Genomic DNA, 19,392 nt, shown 5'->3' on the forward strand with positions numbered 1-19,392 from the left:
AGGAGGAGGAGGAGGAGGAGGGGGCTGTCTGCAGTTTAGCGAAGGCGCGAAGGCGGAATGCTTAATCGGGCAGCTGCTCCGAGAGGCTGAGGGACGGCAGAGGCAACGGGGGGGGGGGAGGGGGAGAGTCGCCGCTCGCGCGCTCGCCCTCCCCACTCTTTCCCCCCCTCCCCCTCCGCGCGCTCGCCCTCTCCACTCTTTCCCCCCCTCCCCCTGCGCGCGCTCGCCCTCCCCACTCTTTCCCCCCCCTCCCCCTCTTCCCCCTCGCCAGAACAATCCGCCAGCCAGGGAGGCCCGCGCAAACGCACGCGCGCGCGCGCGCAAACGCGCTTCTCCACGCGCCCGCCGCCGCCGCTGCTCCACGCGCGCGCCTGCCGCCGCCGCCGCTTCGCTTCGCTTCGCCTCCTCTCGCCTGAAGTGAGAGAGACGGCCGCTTTTGCTTTCGTCGCCGCCGCCGCCGCCGCCGCCGCCGCCTTTCCCACGCTGTAGGCGCGGCCTGCGGGGAAGATGTCCTACCCAGGCAAGAAGAACGTCCCTCGGATCGCGGTGAGGGCGCCTCAGGCGTCTTTTGATCTCCTCGCCGCTTGGCGGGCGGGCGGGCGGGCGAGGGAGGCGAAGGAGGTCGGCGTCGGCTCGGTTCGGTCCGACCTCGGGGTTGGCACGTCCCTGGCGGGGGAATGGGGAGAAAAGCTCCCGAAGTCGGACGGAGAGGGGCTTCTCTGGCTTCCGAGAGACCCACCCCTCCCCCTCCCCCTCGAGGGCGCCAAGTGGGGAGGGGGCTCCGGGGGTCGGGGGAACCGGGCCTCGGTCTGGGGCCCGAGGAGTGGGGACGGCGCGGGCTGGTTTGGTTTCGTGGCGCCGAGCGGAGGCTTCGCTCCTAGCCGGGGCGAGCGGGCAGGGGAAGGGGAAGAGAGCGGAGCGGAGAGCGAGGATCCCGCCCAGGGGTTGAAGTGGGCAGCGTTTGCCCGGCCACCCACATGCGCGGGGTGGGGGCGTCCCAGAAAGCCCGGGCTGCCAGGCCTTTGGTGGTTCCGCGGCCAGCGCTACCGAAAACTCTTGGAAAAGCGGGTCGGCCGCCGTTGCTCGGGCTTTGCTCGGCCGCGACTGGATGATCAGACGGAAGAGTCGCCCGGCGGGCTGGAAGGGCCGGTTAAAATTGGGAGTGAAGAAGGCGAGTCCCAGGATGGCTTTGCAAAAGCGGAGGGTTTTGTCTTAACCAGCTTTCGGGACTGGAAGCCGCTGTAGGTGCTGGGCTGGCCGAGGGGGGGGGGTGGGGGGGTGGGCGAGAGAGGAGGCGGGAAGGCCCTGGGTGCCCCGGGACCTTGGAGGGTCCCCGGCTTGCTCAGGCATGGAAGAGCACCGCGTTTGGGACGGGATATTCCTCCTCTCTTCCCCCCCCCCGCCGCCCTCTTTTCAAGTCTGAATTTCAGATCTCGTCCTGAAAGTCGACCTTTTTTGTCTTCTTTTTTCTTTCCTTCCTCGGAAGCTGTATCCCCTTGATTTGGTCGGATTTCTATTGACGTCCGTTTACGGGAAGCGGCCTCCGGCTTTTTTATTTATTTCAGGAGATGCCTTTGCCCAACTGTCTAGAAAATGGACCTTTTTAAGACAATAAAAAGGCTGTCGCCCAGGGCTGCCTCGTGAGTCGGAAAGCTGGGAAGACAAACCCCTCTGGTCCTGGTAACCGACCCAGATTGGATGATGCCGGTGAAAGATCTTCAGATTGTTGGGTAGACGAAACTCGAAGGAAGGAGGGATGGTATTCTTTCAAAACGTCCCCCCCCTTGTCACTGATTCCCAGTCTTTCAAGGGTGTGTGTGTGTGTGTGTGTTTCCCTGTCAGCCTTTTAAACCGCAGCTGCAGCTGACACACACACACACACACAGAACCATTGCAGAATTCTGAAAGCTTTAAGCCAAGGTTACAAAGGGAAGATGAAGAAGAAGTTTTAAGATATGCAAATCAAGCCAAGTTATTAAGCTGACGTTAATCGTTACAGTGTGTTGATGCATCTCCTTTAAAAGTCTCAAATTTCTTCACTCAACAGGGTGGGTAGAGTTGAGTGTTGAAGTCACCCTATCTAAGCTGTGAATATGGAAACAATAATGGGAAGGTGTGACAAAACAAGGGGGGTTATGGAAATGTGAGTTATGCTTGTCTGATGAAGCTATCGTATTTGGAGTCTTAATTTGCTGTTTTGTCGGGTGTAGTTCCCACTATAATCCTGAACCTTAGAAGGACTCAAACTATGTTATGAGCTTCAGTTGGAGAGTCTTCAAAATCACTTTTGCTGATTATAAGATGACACTCTGGTTGAATCAGTTATTTCAGACTCTTTATTTGTCTATATATCTGTATTTATGCAATCTATTGTGCTGGATCTTTCTATAGTACAGGGTAGTGTAATTGAGTTGAGTGTAGATTTATAAGTAGATATGCACTGAGTTATCATGCTCCTTTAGCACAAAAGGGTCCAGGTGTAACATTAGGGTATTGTGTCAGAAGGAATCAGTGTTTTAGTGGCTGTTATCAGGGATTCAATTTTAGTGCATCCTATATTTCTTCTGGGCCCACTCTTTCTTCATCAGTGGGAGGAGCAAAAAATAATCACTTGCACCACTGTACATCTGCATAGTTGTATTTATGGAACACCGTTATATAATGCTTATGGTTACCTTAATAGTTTGTATACATTTTCCCCCTCAGGCTGAACTCCTCTTCCAAGTTTAGGAGTGATCTTAATTAAACTTGGTGTAATTACTTCTGATGCCACATATAAAAGAACCTGATATTAATAGCACTATTCAATATACTTTAGATTCTTTCCCTATATTTTGCTAAAAGCTGCTAATTTGTGGACCACTGCTGGCTATTTAAAGATGTGTAGGAAAGGATATGCCCAAATTCACATACGCTAAATTATGTTTGAATTCAATGAAAATGCAGAGTTATTAATAGACCTCCTCCTGAAGTAACATGTAATCTACCAATCAGGGTTTACAGGATTCTGAATGGAAACAGTGAGTCCATGGCAATGTTAGAACAGTTCTCAAAGCTTCTTGGCTTATTCCTTTGGAAGCCAAAGAGGGTTTATAATAATAATAATAAGTTGGAAGGGATCTTGGAGGTCATCTAGTCCAACCCCCTGCTCAGGCAGGAAACCCTATACCATTTCAGGCATATTGCTGTCCAGTCTCCTCTTAAAAACTTCCAGCGTTGGAGCATTCACCACTTCTGGAGGCAGGTTGTTCCACTGGTTAATTGTTCTAACTGTCAGGAAGTTTCTCCTTAGTTCCTTAGTTCTAGGTTTGATAAGGGATAATCAGCTCCCAACACCTCACCCTCATTACAACCATTGGTCTCATCTTTTCTGGATGAACCTAACCATTATTTTGGATCCTGGCCAATATATTTGAGTATATTCTAATGCCATTAAGGTTTATAGAGATGAGACTTAAGTATGCACTATCATGATTTATTTATGCATTATCACTTTATTCTTGGCTGATGAACAATTGTTTTTCTAATGGCCTTATAACTGATAAACACTTAAAATGCCTTAATGGAAGAAAGAGGTTACACATTCTGCATGCCCTTTCCATTGTAGCTCTCCATCTGATGTTAAATAACATGACTAAATCTCTGCATTAATTCTTTTCTTTGATAGTATTCCACTGTTCGTCTTCAGCAAAAATACTGCTTTAAGGGTATAGGAGATTTTTCATGAGTAAGCATTTGACTAAAGGGTCTCTTGATCCCAACTGATGTAGGGGTTCTTTAAAAAGGGTTCTTTGTTTAGCACTGTATGAGCCAGACCAAACCAGCTCTGGAAATCTGATTTGAAAAGAAGCTAGGTAAATACAGGTTGTCTCAGGGCATCTGTTTTTCCCTGGTTATAATTCAAACAGAATAATTGCTCAGGTAAGAGGCTCGCTGCTCATGACTCACAAAGGGAGAGTAATGAAAGGTAATCACTAAAGATTTTGTTTGTAACTCTCAAATTATGGTTTCAAAATATACATGTGAAGCAATTTTTCACTCCTATCACAATCGCGTAGGTATGTATGAAAACTCTGAATAGAGGGAAGGAGCTCAGTGTAGCTCTTAGAGTGCAACTGAACTCCTGTAGGCCTAATTTTAACCAGCGTGAAAGGAAAGCATCCAGGCCTTCCAAATCCAGCGTTTCAGATGTGTCAGAGCAGGCATGGTCAAACACATGCAGCCAGTGCAGGCCACAACCACCCCAGCTCCACAAGGGCAAAAAACATCCCAATACTTCAGGATACGGCCCACGATGCAATCGGGCTTGACACCCCTGTGTTAGACCATGGGTGTCCAACCGTTCGGCTCACCTGGGCAGCAACGAGTGAAGAGAAATTGTTTTGAGCCTCATATAAAATATGTAATGCAGTTAATGTATATATAAAAAACAAACTTCCTTTTAGTTTTTATATTTTTATTACATTCTTGTGCTGCATTACTGGTTGTCCAGGGCCACATGATGCCCATGGACCACAGGATCAATGAACCTATGTTAGACCTCATCTTCAATGATTAGGTTAGAGGCAAAGGAAGCTTTTAGACTATTATACCTTGAAGAAAATGCCAGTGCTTATTATTTACCTTCCACACTTACATTTTTGGGTGAGCCTGCATTTAGGGACCTAAGCCCCATATGATGACTACGAGACTGAATATGACTAGCTTATATCCATCTCAGTTTAACAAAGAAGCCAGCACTGACTGATTATGTCCAATTAAGTCAGTATCAACTCTTAAGTGATCACAGGTTGTTTTTTTCTGAGACAAAGGCAAACATACATGAATCTTTAGAAGTATCTTTGCAATAAAATTTCAAGTCACAAGACAATTTTAGCCATACATTTCTGGGTGTGATAAAAATGGAGTTGTTTTAAAAATAAAAAAAATTTTTGTATTGCTTTCTTTCTTGCTTAATGTTTAGCATTGTTTTGTCTTATTAAACAATATTCTATTTCTTTGGTGGAAGGGATGTTCTTTTAGAGATTAGGACTGCCTGTGTCTGTCTGTATATCAGTTCATATCTTGGTTGATAAGTGAAGCTTGCAGAAGCTTCACAAATTGTCAGCAGTCTTCTGTCCCAAGCTGTCACTGCTGAAAAGATCCTGGAATTTCCATGTGCTCATTGAAACAGAGAACACAGAAAGTATGGCATTTAAACATTTTTTTTTTATCTAAGAAAGAACATCAGATGAAAGGGGGAAAAAAGTAGTCATTTTAGTGAGGAAAGGGAAAGAAAAAAAGTTCCCGCTTTTTGACCCCTTTTCGTAGCTATGTCACAGCCTGCGTTGGTGTGAGTCTCATTGTGTTGGACACAGCATTTGAAGTGATAGGGAGGCCTGGAGAGAGAGAAGAAACAAAGGCTTTTTATGAGAAAACAATCAACCCCTCCTTATATCCAAGGCTTTCCATTTTTATTAAGAGTTGCCTGGCCTCCATCATAGCGTAAAAAAGAAATGTTATTGACCAGACTGATGGGACAATCCTTAACATTCATAAATGAACTTTTTTTTTTCAAATTATAACTGGCCAAATCACAATGACAAGGGTGCACAAATTGGTTTCGTCAATGTATGTTTTATTTAAATGCATGTTTCAACATTTGAAGATTGCGTCTGTATCGCAATCTATGCTCTACATGCATCGCGTTTCTCATTGTGTACCTAAGGTGGCCTTTGAATGAAACATCTGTAGTTACCGTGGAAATGTTTTGTTTGTTTACTTCAATTAGACTGACCGGTTGCTCATCAAAGGAGGAAAGATTGTCAATGATGATCAATCATTTTATGCAGATATCTTTGTGGAAGATGGTTTGATTAAGTAAGTTGGTGATTTGATTACATATTTTTGCTTTAATAAGTTATATAATGCACAGCATACAGTTGCATGCTTTAAGCCTGTGTTGATATTTTATATGAAAATAATACATGCAGAACTATTGCCTATATCAGCTTTCCCAAACCATCACTCCCATTGGTCCGACTGGGAAGAATCCTAAGAGTTAATAGTCCAAATATATTTGGAAGTCATCAGGTTGAAGACAGCTAGTAGATATTTGCATATGGGGAACTCTAGATCAAAATTAATTTTAAGGTACTTTATTTTGAATAAATTAGTTTATAGTTTATATTACAAGTATACATCACTTGAACATGAAACCGTACATTTACATTTTATCTGTATAGAGTGATTTTGACCTGATGTTCCACATTCCTCACTATTTTCTACCATATCTATATGTAAACTAAAGTTTAGAAAAGCAACATATTGACCTCAAAAAAATATACTGTATATCTTTGATGGAAATGTATTTTCAAGGTGTCACTTTTTTCTCTTTCTCTATGTAGAGCTGTATAACTGTGAATGTGAGACGTTTCTATGTTAAAAGTGTCTGTTAATCATAAAAAAGATAACTAAACGGAACACTGAATATAATACTGAATTAAACCACAGTTTTTCATTGCATTTAGTGGAACAATTCATTATTAGCTTGTTCCATCAATTTCAGCACATTTCAGTTATGCTGAATATCACAACTGCATATCTTTTAAAGTCTTGCTTCCCTTGAATGAAATTATTAAAGTGTAGGTTTTAATGTCATTTTCAGGCAAATTGGAGAAAACCTGATAGTTCCTGGAGGTGTGAAAACAATTGATGCTTATGGCCAGTTAGTTATGCCAGGTGGAATAGATGTCCACACTAGATTACAGATGCCTTTGATGGGAATGACCTCTGCTGATGACTTTTACCAAGGCACAAAAGCAGCTCTTGCGGGAGGAACCACCATGATACGTATGTAGTCATTTTGTCATCTACTTGTCCTGCTCCAGATGGAACAATTAACACAGTAGCAAATTTGCAGCTGGTTTAGTGATGGGGTTGTAATTCATACAACCAACAAGACAGCTACAGTGCTAGACTGAGCAGTCATATCAAACTTGCACAAGAAAGGTAGGAAAGGTGAGGTAGAGTGACTCAGAGCCAGGCAGCATACAAGTTGAATAAATGGTTATTGCATCAGAGCCAAGGTGCAATGTCGGTGGTGCCAATGGATCGAAGCAGATTTTAGAAGTCTACAGCTAGAGGTTCACAGTGTCTGGTCCAGAGTTGTAGCCACAAAAGGTAGAGGGCAGCTTTAGGAAGGAAGAAGCCAACAACATGCAGGTTTGGGAAAAATCGCGTATGGCAATGACATAAAACAAAAGTTGTCCCTGTCAATCCCAGAATTCAGACACCACAGATTGGTTCAAGTCATCAATGCTGGAAACTGAGAACAAAAGAAGGAGTTGGGAATACAAGTCTGATGTTGGAAGGCTGCTTCTGGCAAAAAGCAACCAAGCTATTCCGAAGTAGCCCTAGCAGCATCTCAGTGGGAAACTCCTTGGTTCCTAAGTAGCAGCGCAGATCTGTCCTTCAAAACTACCAGTGTGTTCTAAGACTAGGCAACCTGCCAAATTCTGCATCTCTCCTCACCTTCTCTTGCTCATTGTCTCCTTGATCAGCCCTAGCCCTTAAGGCTGGCCATTCATCTATTCAGAGCAGACCATAATAGAATTGAATACAACCCTTTGTTTAAAAAACAATGAAAGGAAACTTGGAAACCAAAGAGCTGTTTCCCCTTCATGTCAAATTAGGAAGCTGCAACTTAACATGTTTTAGGTTATTCAAATAGGTTGAATAACCTGAAACACGTTATGTGATCTGAAGGAAAACCACATCAGAGTAACTTTTTGACCTTCCTACAGCAATCACTGGTGGTAAAGGTTTTGCCCTTGCAGCAAAGTGGCTACTAAAACCATGAAACACATTTCGTTATATTGCCCATTTTTTGCTGGTATATGTTCAGAATTGATAAGCCCACTTTTAAATAAATTTCCCAGTCATTCTGACCAGCTTTACTTATACTTTTAACTTGCAAATAATATTGACCCTGTGTCAACGCTGCTAACATCAGATGTTCTTGCTTTGACAACATGTGGAGAAGCAGTTTTGCTTCTTTAAAACTTGTGTGTTACTTTTAAAGTTAGAATTAGTTGATGCTGGAGGGAAGTAGGAAGAATGTCTCTCAAGGCTGTTTTGAAATAAGAGAAGATAAGAATTTGGCGGGTTGTTTTAACAGGAAGGAAAGCTTACAATTCAAACTAATTGGAGAATGTGATTTATGACGGTTAATTAGAGGGAGGAACTGCGTTTTGATACTGTGTGCTTAGGGGAGGGGAATCCAGATTTCGGCTTGAACGTGCAGAAGCTATGCTCTTTGATTAAAGACTCTTTTTAAGTTAAACAATGCCTCGAGGTTCTTTGAAGAATTGCATCTGTCGGAACCGTGACACCCTGTTATTCAAAGTATAACTAAATTTTGTTATATGCAAAATGCACAGTCAAATGATAGGCTCAGGTAATTTTATGATTTTCGTCTATCCATATATCTGTAAACTGTTTTACACTAGTGAGTTTTATATGTTTCGGTTTCTGATCCCAGTAAAGATTTTCCTTCTCTTCTAAGTTGAGCAAATTCAGATAAAGTTCAACACTCAATAATAAAGGGGTACAATCCCCTTACGCTGCACACTGAAGCATTTATATCACCACATACCTATAGAGAACCTATACAGGTAATCCTCGACTTACGACTAAAATTGAGCCCAACATTTGTCAAGTGAAACATCTGTTAAAAGTGAATTTTGCCCCATTGTATGAATTTTTCTTTGGCACAGTTATTAAGTGAATCACTGACGTTGTTAAGACAGTAACACAGTTGTTAAGTGAAACGAACTTTCCCCCCCCCATTGACTTTGCTTATAAGAAGGTGATCACATGACCCTGGGACACTGCAACCGTCATAAATATGGGTCAGTTGCCAGGCATCTGAATTTTGATCACATGAGCATGGCTGGGGATGGTACAATGGTCATAAGTGTGAAAAACAGTCGTGTCACTTTTTTCACTCCCATTGTAACCTCGAATGATCACTAAATGAACTGTTGTAAGAATTCTGTACGGTAGAATTTAACACTCATATTCACATGTCACTGTAATTCTTGGATGCCTCTGCAGCTTTGTTTTCGCTAAAAGTTGCAGACAATTTCTGACGGCAGCATATAATCAACATATTTAGATTATTCTGAATATTGGTTATACAGCACATATTTCAGTTTTGGCAATGCGTTATTCTTTAAAATGAAAAGCATTCATTAGATTCTGGGCAATTAAAGTCCTTTCAATGTCAAATAACAAACATTATTTGTTTGTTCAAGTTGACCACGTATTCCCTGAATCTGGAACAAACCTCCTGACTGCCTATGATCAGTGGAAGGAAAGTGCTGATAGTAAAGCCTGCTGTGACTATTCTCTGCACATTGACATCACACGTTGGCATGAGAGTATAAAAGAAGAGCTGGAAGCTCTTGTCAAAGACAAAGGTAAGAAAGAAAACTTAAGTTTTGCACGAACGACTAAGTGAACAGTCACTACAGCCCTTGTAACTTTCTACGTGCAAATATTATCTCAAGCAAAATAGACAGGATATGCTCCCTGTGATATGTGGCAAGGGGAGTTGTCCTCTTAAGCCACGTCTGGAGAACATCAAATTGAGGAAGGCTCTCCGGACAAGTGATGCTTCTGTCGCTCAATTTCCTTCCTATGTGTTGGATTTGATTCTAATAATACAGGATTATAAGAGTATCAAAATATTTTTTATTCTTTTGTGATATAATTCTACTTTTACGTTCCCAAATCCGTTGGAGATTACTTCCAAGTAAGTTGTATGGGATTGCTGCTTTAGAGAATTACACTTCCATTGAGTAGATATAGTCCGTACTTAGAAATTTCCCCTGAGTTCTAAAGCCTTCTTGGCTGTGAAGTGTCCAGACAGAAATAGAATGCAGCAGGATCCATAGGTATTGACGTGTATTTGATTTCGTCAATATTCATGGAGGAAAAGGAAGCTTCTGTTCCAACACTGCACACGCTGCTGCTGATGATGTTGGAAGGGACCTTGGAGGTCATCTAGTCCAACCCCCTGCTCAGGCAGGAAACCCTATACCAGTGATGGCGAACCTTTTAGAGACCGAGTGCCTGAACTGCAACCCAAACCCCACTTATGTATCATCGGGTGCAGAGTGGGCGTGGCCCACTGGGTGGGTGTGGCCCACTGGGTGGGCGTGGTAACGGCAGACTGGGTGGGACTAAAAAGTTTAATCCATCAATTCCAACTTTGCAAGATTTTTTTTTCCCCGAGAGAAGTTGAAATTGATTGATTGAACCTTTTTTTTTTGCACACAGCATCAGAGGCCTAAAGCGAAAAGGTTTTCTAAAACCCAGCTGAAGGCCTAGGACTGGGGAGACGGCCTGCGTGCCCACAGAGAGGGCTCTGTGTGCCACCTGTGGCATGTGTGCCATAGGTTCGCCACCACGGCCCTATACCAGGGGTAGGCAACCTCGGCTCTTTTATGACTCATGGACTTCAGCATAGCTGACTCAGGAATTCTGGGAGTTGAAGTCCATGAGTCATAAAAGAGCCGAGGTTGCCTACCCCTGCCCTATACCATTTCAGACAAATGGCTGTCCAATCCCTTCTTAAAAAATTCCAGTGTTGGAGCATTCACAGCTTCTGGAGGCAGGTTGTTCTACTGATTATTTGTTCTAACTATCAGGAAATTTCTCCTTAGTTCTAGGTTGCTTCTCTCCTTGATTAGTTTCCATGTGTTGCTTCTTGTCCTGCCTTCAGGTGCTTTGGAAAATAGCTTGACTCCCTCTGCTTTGTGGCAACCCCTGAGATATTGGAACACAGCTATCATGTCACCCCTCATCCTTCTCTTCATTTTGTTCAGTCCCCCCCTGCCCTACCGTAGTTTGAGGGCCCTGCAAACTTGGAATTCCTGTTCTCAGAAAGAAGTGGGTAGCTTGTATTAGATTTTCCCCTCTCAGATTGAAGAAAGGCATCTGATATATTTTGGGGTGTTTAAAACTTTTATCAGAGTACCACCAGATTGCAACCTAAAATGCTTATTTATTATAACATTGGTCTTTTTTTAAAAAAAATAGCCATTTTTCTAAGTAAAATTTCAGAAAACATGACTTGATGTGTAAGTGGTTATGTTGCTGCTGGAATGCTGAAGGCCAGTTCTGAAGATGGGTGAGGGTATCTGCTTTGGCTGATTTGATTATGGAATTCGGAGGACAACTTTGGCTATCATTTAACACAGATTATCCAAAGGACTAAAAAAATAACAGATTTCCTTCGAAGATTTTCTGATGAGCACCTTCTAGGGAAAACCCAAATACACCGCTTTCTTTGTTACTATTGGTGGAATGATTGCTGTAAGAAAGCTGAAATTATTTACATGCATATACACCCTTATATAAATATCACTCTATTGTAGCAGTACCAATAATAGTTAAATTGCCAATGTGAATTTTCTTCTAAGTAAACAATTTCATAATTAGAAACATAGTCATGAGCATTGATTCTGTTTCATTGGGGTTTTTTTTTAATAAAGTCTTATCTTTTTATCATCTCTGAATATAAGTAGCCAAGCTTTGTAACTTAAAAACTGTTGTTCTTATTTCAGTTGCAATCAGTAATTCACTTTTGTTTTTGTTAAGGTGTGAACTCCTTTCTTGTTTTCATGTGCTATAAAGACAAACTCCAGTGCACTGATGCTCAGGTAATTAAAGATAATAGAAGCACATCATTTTTAATGATATTATAGTACAGAAATGGAAACTATTTCATTTTAGGACTTGTTTTTCTCTCTTTCCTGGCAGATGTATGAAATATTCAGTCTTATTCGCGAAATGGGTGCCATTGCCCAAGTCCATGCGGAAAATGGAGACATCATTGATGAGGTAGGAAAAATTGTACTCTGTGGTAGATCTTTTCAATTTAAAAAGGAAACAAGACAGTGCAGATACATTCCCCCTTAATTCTAGTGTTCCTTGCAGTTGGTGAGACCTGGCTAATGAGTGCGCCCTTTTGAGTTTTTAATTGAAAGCTTCCCACACATTCAGCTGAATCCCTAAGAAAGTCTGTTGCTTTAGATATTAATATTTGTCTGATAAATACATGCGTCACCAAGGTCAATACTCATTAGCATATATTAGCTCTGTAATTATTTCAGTTATCCTTTGGGATGTGATAGGGAGTCCCGTATTAATATTGCAGATCATATCGTTTCTGTTGCTTATTTGCTTATTGTCATGAAATAGAAAAAGTCTATCATGAATAGTGGAAAAGAACCCTAAATTATACTGATTAACTAAGCATAACTCTCCCCAATTAATAAAAACAAAAGTTCCATATAGGTATACCAGGTAGTCCTAGACTTAAGACCACTGGTTCAACAATTGTTCAAAGTTACAACAGCCCCAGAAAAGGTGACTTAAGACTTTTACTTGCACTTACAACCATTACATCACCCCACAGTCATGTGATTGCAGTTTGAGCAATTGGCCACTAGCTTGCATTTATTTATTTTTTTATTTTTTTTATTTTTATTAAACAAATTTTCAATAAAAAAACAAGAGCATTATTACAAAGTACTAAAAGGTGCATCAAATAGAAAAACACCAAGACATCCTAGACACCAAAAAAACAAGAACAACAACATTAGACAGGACCGGGGAGTGTAATACTACCCCTAATTTCTTTTTCTCGTACATCCCAGGCTACGTAACCTTTAATTACCAAATATTAGAAATCTATAATTGTATATATCTCCAGATTCTATACCTCAAATAAAAATACACAATCATCTAGTATTTCCCCCGTTGGGATTAAATCTTCTATTTTGTAACCATGAATACCAGGAGTCCCAACTTTTATTGAAAAGTGATTCACTTTTCCCTTTGAGAATATATGTCATATGATCTGACTCTGCGCATAGTAATACTTTCTCTATTACTTGATAGTCCGTTGGGATTTCCATCGTCTTCCAATATTGCGCATAAATCATACGCGCCGCTGTTGTAATATGTATTACTAAATACCAAACATTTTTTGGTACTTCTTGTGGCTTCATCCCCAAGAGGAAAATAGCTGGGTCCAATTGAAGATCATATCCTGTTATTTGAAATAACCAATTTTTTATATTGGTCCAGTAACGCCTAACCTTTGGACAAGTCCACCATTGATGGTAGAAAGTGCCCCTGGCAGAATCACATTTCCAACATTTATCATTTGCATTGGGAAACATTTTTGAAATTCGTGCGGGAGCTAAGTACCATCTATACAACATTTTGTACATATTTTCTTTAAATGCTGTTGCTAACGTTAATTTTATATTTTTCTTCCAAATTTGTTCCCACTCTTCTAATTCTATAGTGCGACCAATATTTCTCCCCCAGGCATTCATTACGCCATTTATTGTTCCCCCTTCCATCCCATGGAACAAAAGTAGATTATAGGTCTTAGATAAAAATTTAGCATCACTTCCCCATAAAATCTTGTCTAATTCTTGTGGGATTATATTTATTCCAAATTCCTGCTTATCCCTATTAAACCTTGAGCTCATTTGAGAATACGACCACCAATCCAACTCTATACCCCCAGAGTGTAACTCCTCCCTGGATTTAAGATTATTTGCCTAATTATAATCAATAGTGGTTCTAAAGTCAAAATAAACAGTAGAGGTGAAAGGGGGCATCCCTGTCTCGTACCTTTTTGTATATCAATTTTCCCAGTCATTTCACCATTGAATAATACTCGGGCAGATTGCGTAGTGTAAATTGTTTGTATAGCTCTTACAAAATTTGGTCCAAATCCCATTTTAATCATCTGACATATTAAAAATTCCCAACTAACCATGTCAAATGCTTTCTGAGCATCAAGAAACATCATTGCCAACTGTTTGCTAGGGTGCATCTCATAATATTCCAATGTATTCATTACTATTCTCAAATTATCTCTTATTTGCCGATTTGGAAGAAAACCATTCTGATCTGGATGTATAAATTCTCTTAAGAAAACTTTAAGCCTGCCCGCCAGAATTGAGGAAAAAATTTTATAATCTGCATTCAGTAACGAAATGGGTCTATAATTTTTAACCAAGGTATGATCTTTATATAATTCCGCCGGGAGCCCATCCGTTCCCGGGGTTTTCCCATTCGATTGTTTCCTAATTGCCTCCTTTATTTCCCCTTCTGAGATCTCTGAATTCAAAATTTGTTTTACATTCTCAGGAACCTCCTGTAAATCCACCCTTTCTAAGTAACTTCCAATCCTTTCTTCTAAAATTGGGTCTTTCTTATACAATGCAGTAAAAAATTCCTGAATCACCTTTTTCTTTTGATCATTTGATCCCACCATATTTCCCATCCCATCCTGTAACCATTCTATTTTTCTCGCGATTGCTCGCTTCCTAAGCCTATAGGACAACCATTTTCCAGCCTTGTTGGCATGTTCAAAAAAAAATTGTTTATTCCTTTGAATTTTCTCTGCTAATTCATGTTGATCCAGGAGGGAAATCTCGTGTCGCGTAATATCTTTCCTCTCCCTCGCTATTACTGAGGATGGGTCTTTCTGAAGAGCCTCCTCGGCCTCTGTCAACATTCCCATCAACTCCAATCTCTTAACCCTCTCTTTCTTCCACTTATATGCCGAATACTTAATTGCTATCCCTCAAATCACTGCTTTCGCAGTGTCCCATATAATTTGAATTGGTGTATCTTCCCTTCTGTTCTCCTCAAAAAAGTATCCCATTTCCTGGTTCAACAAGTTTTTGAATTGTTCTTCTTTTAAAAGAGCTGGTCTCATTGTCCATCTATACCTCTTCTTTTCTCCTTTCCAAACCAAAACTAACGGGCTGTGATCTGCCCAGTCATTAGTCGTAATCTCTATTTCCCTAACCATCTCTTTCAATTCATGGGATGCCCATATCATATCAATTCGGGTCCATGTATGATGCCTGGGAGAGAAATAAGTATATTGCCTCTCTTCCCTGTGAAAATCTCGCCATATATCACATATACCTAATTCCTCCCTCACTTGATCCCACACCTTAGGCAATGTTCTTTTTACCCCTTTAAGTAAACGTTGCCCCGGGGTATAGTCTTTATCAACGTCTACTATTGCGTTGAAGTCTCCTACGATGCATATATGCTCGTATTCTAACCCTACTATTACTTTATATAAACCTTGAAAAAAGGCACACTGATTACAATTTGGTGCATACACATTTACCAATAAGATCTTCTTCTGAGCCAATCGAAGTTCTACCATCACTATTCTACCTTCTGTATCTGAATACACCCAGTGGGCCTCAATATTTTGCCGGACGTAAATCACTACTCCCCTTTTCTTTTGTTCTGCCAGGGACACAAAAGCTTCCCCCAATTTTGGACATGCTAGTACATTCTGTTGACTTTTAGTAATATGGACTTCCTGGATACAAATTATATCATATTTTAATTTACAAAGTTTGGACCAAGTTTTTTTCCTCTTAGTAGGAGCATTAAGACCGTTAATATTAACAGAAAAAAGGCGAACCTCTTCCTGAATGTCACTGCTTAGCTGTATTCTTTATTTTTTTTGCTAACCGTGTCTCCATTTGAGGGCCCGAGCCTCCCAATTCCCCAGCATCTTCCTTATCTATACTCTTCTTTTCTTTTAATCCTCCACTTCTCCCCTTGGAATCTAATTGAACTTCTTCCTGGCTTTTGCCTTCTAACTCCTCCTCACTCTCCTGATTGAACTGAGATTCAAAAAATACATGGGCATCCTGTAAGTTATCAATACGATATCTCTTGTCCTGCCACATAAAAGCCAATCCTTCTGGAATCAGCCATCGGTAGCGAATGTCAAATTTCCTAAACTGACTTGTTAGGAAATCATATTTTTTCCTCTAGCTTGCATTTATGACTGCTTGCCATGCCCTATGGTCACGTGATCATCATCTGTGACCATTTTTGCTGATTTCAAACCCAAAAAAGGCCATTGGGGACACTGGCTTTGCTTAACAACTCTGTAATTTACTTAATGACTGGGTGATTCACTTGACAGCCACTGTAAAAACTGTTGTAAAATCAGGCCTGACTCCACTTATGATTACAGTGACGATGGAAATTCCAATCCCTCTTGTGATCATGTATTGAGGACTATCTTTAAATACCTGTATGGAATTGATTCAGTTGTTGGGTTTATCCTTAAATCTGTTCCATGTAGCAACCTGACATAATCATATTCTCATCTATAGAAGGCAAAGACTTTTCCAAACCAGGTAACAAATACGTATCCTGGGTCCATTCCTTAAAATCAGAAGAGTAACTTTCCAGTTACCTACAAGAATACCAGTAATGGCATTTATGGACACTTTATAAGAAAACTAGGGTTCAGTGTCTTTCAGAAGTCAGTAACAGTTTCTGACATTTGACTTTCTCCTTTTACATACCTCTTTGTTCCTGTTCTCTTCTAAGCCTGATGTCTCCTCTTTGCACCAGGTGGCAGACAAAAAGCACAGAGGTTTCAGTGGAATTCCCTTAACAGCTGATAGTTTGGTTCAGATCTAAAGTTATAGCTTGAGCTCTCCTTGTCATCAGTCATAGGGAGAAGATAATGGCCTTAAGGTATTCCTGACATATTTCTGTGCCTTGCCTTGCGCACAGATCTCAGTTCTTTGCTGATTGACTGCAACTATTTGCAGAGCCTTTGCTTATATCAGCTATTCTCTGAGTGCACATTTTGCCCCATATTCTGATTGATTGTCATTCCTACATTTTTATATGTGCCTTGAGTCTGAATTCATGTCATTTGAAGGGTAGCCTGAATTTGCCTCCCTCTGCTATGCCTTTTCCTCTGAAGACCCCATCTTTGCACTATAAAAGGGGAAGTAAGGAAATAAAATCCAGTCTGTAGGCTTATAATTTGATTTTCAGTTTTTACATTGTTTGCTAACAGCCCTCTGAATACCATATGCTGTGCTCCTTTGAGGGTAGTTCAAAAAAAAAATTTCCCCCAAGATCTGCAACTTGGTATTCACCCATTTATTGCCTTTAGACAATGCCATTTTCCTAAGAAAACAAAAGTCAGTATCCTCTCCCCATAGCACTGGGGAATCACTTACACTAGTGTTTCTCAACCTTGGCAACTTGAAGATGTGTGGACTTCAGTTCCCAGAATTCTGAAATCTGAAGTCCACACATCTTCAAGATGCCAAGGTTGAGAAACACTGCATTAGACTGAAGACAGAGGGGTGGACTAGATAATCTTAAAAATTATTGCCAAACTTTACATGCTAATAGTCCATCTATTCTTTAAGGCATGACATCTTCCTTCATGGGTGAGTGTGAAAGGCCCATTTTTTTCTCTAGGGCTATTTACAGTTTGACAGTGATTTGGATGGAGATTTCAGGCCTCACCAAGCACCACATGTCTCTGCTATTCATTAAAGCCGCTCCACGGTTTAAGAGTCACTGAAGGGATGCCTTAGAGCAGCAGTGTTTCTTATCCAGCTTGTGCAAAGGCAAGGCAAATGGTAGCCTATTTTAATGAATGACAGAAGTGTCACCCCTGTGCAAGGTCCAAAGCAGTTCTTTTGAATCATTTGTGACACGTTTGCATCCCTATTCTTCAGCTGCTTCCTGAATTTCAGGGACAGTGTTAGATAAACTAAAGATAAGGAATTCAAAAGCTGCACCCATCACTCTTTGTTCTAGATGGAGATAACCAACTTTGAATCTTAGAGATTTCATAAATCATGGGGATGTTCAGCTAATATAATTACATCAACATTTTTTAAAATAGTATGATTTGGTGCTTGATAATAATAGGGCAATTTGCAATTTAAACCTTCTACATGGCGGAATGTTTTTGGCTTATATTAGTATTTTTTCATAAATGAGATCAATATTTAAACAAAGATATTAGAAAATCAGTAAATTATCTGTAATTAATCAGTTTGAGTATATTTGGATTATTATTTAAGAAGGAGATGTCCAAATAATCTGTTTTCCAAAAGGAAACTTGACTAGTGTTTCTCAACCTTGGCAAGTTTAAGATGGGTAGATTTCAACTCCCAGAATTCTCCAGCCAATAAAATCTCAGAGCAGTACAGATTTATTTATTTTCTTTGTAAGCTGTCATGAAGATTTCTCAAAGTACTTTGTTGCCTATATTTAAAAGCAGAATATAAATTATTTTGTTTTTGTAGATCAGGCATATTCAGACTTCTGGCTGGGAGTTATAGCAGTTGTAGTCTACTTATCTACAAAGCATCCAGCTGGATGAGGGCATGTTTTAAAAAGTTTACTTTTTACTTGAGATGCAATATCTGCACATCTTACTTATTATTCCTCCTGTATTTATTGATTGATTTAGGAGCAAAAAAGACTCTTGGAATTGGGGATTACTGGTCCAGAGGGCCATGTCCTCAGTCACCCAGAAGAGGTAATATGAACTTGTCTTATATAAATACTTACCATTCCACAAAATTTGTTTAATTAGCAAATGCTCACCCAAAAAGTTGTATAGGTTCATTTGCAGATTTCGTAAGTTTTCAAGTTTCCAAGAAGGCTACAAAGAAAGAGAAAAATTTACTCCCACGGATTCAAAAGGACTAAAATGCTTTACAGTGAAGATACAAATCATATTTAAATCCACCCATGCACATTTACACAACATTTAGAAAACTAACATTTCACAGAAAAGGAATTTTACCAAATATTTTCCTGATGGACTAGTTCCCATGCATTAAGAGTTTTATCAAATGAAACTACAGTGAAATACATCCTTCTCTTTCTGTACTGGTAAATTTCAAGAAAAATTGTATTAGATTGCATAATTGTACATTTGTACTCAATCTGTTGTACTCAATTGTTGGTTCTTTTGATCTGCTTAGGATGTTTTGAAGGTCTTTAGTTGGCTTGCGTGCTGTGCTGATTCCATGTGGTTGTCTGTTGGTGGTTTCTGAGATATTCTTGATGTATGGCAGTGTAATTCTTTGTAGAGTTTGGGTTGGTTGTGCTGTATTGGGTTGGGTGGTCAGTGACTTTTTGATAAAGTTGTGTGGATATCCATTTTGTGTGAGGACGTTATTTAGACAAGCCCTAACACACCGCAGCGACCCAGAACAACACAAAAAGGAAGTAATCTATACAACTTATTTCAACCACATGGAATCAGCATAGCACACAAGCCAACTAAAGACCTTCAAAACATCCTAAGCAGACCAAAAGACCCAACAATCCCCAGAAGAATAAACAGGAGTCATCGACAACATACAATGTAAGGACTGCCAACAACCACTATGTAGGACAAACAGGCAGTAGACTAGCAGAATGCATCCATGAACACTAAGTAGCAGAAGATATGAAAATTCTTTAATTTCACAACATATAGACAGATTTAACTGTAGTTTC

At 40.5% G+C, this 19,392-nt stretch overlaps 1 protein-coding gene across 2 annotated transcripts in view; it reads left to right on the forward strand.

The window, feature by feature from the left end:
- The window catches only part of DPYSL4 (dihydropyrimidinase like 4), a gene marked incomplete at its 5' end in the record, with an annotated part of 35,780 nt that overhangs the window by 3,489 nt on the left and 12,899 nt on the right, over positions 1-19,392 (forward strand). The window contains 7 exons of one of the 2 annotated variants that reach the window (XM_081328765.1): positions 508-546; positions 5,771-5,859; positions 6,647-6,831; positions 9,297-9,461; positions 11,647-11,708; positions 11,809-11,889; positions 18,353-18,421. In XM_081328765.1, coding sequence (XP_081184891.1) covers positions 508-546; positions 5,771-5,859; positions 6,647-6,831; positions 9,297-9,461; positions 11,647-11,708; positions 11,809-11,889; positions 18,353-18,421 — 690 coding nt within the window. Of the gene's footprint in view, positions 1-507; positions 547-5,770; positions 5,860-6,646; positions 6,832-9,296; positions 9,462-11,646; positions 11,709-11,808; positions 11,890-18,352; positions 18,422-19,392 lie in introns of those variants that run through there. The other variant, XM_081328764.1, reaches the window with a different exon arrangement.

This window comes from Vipera berus, assembly GCF_964194415.1.
Source record: "Vipera berus genome assembly, chromosome: 5".
NCBI lineage: Eukaryota > Metazoa > Chordata > Lepidosauria > Squamata > Viperidae > Vipera > Vipera berus.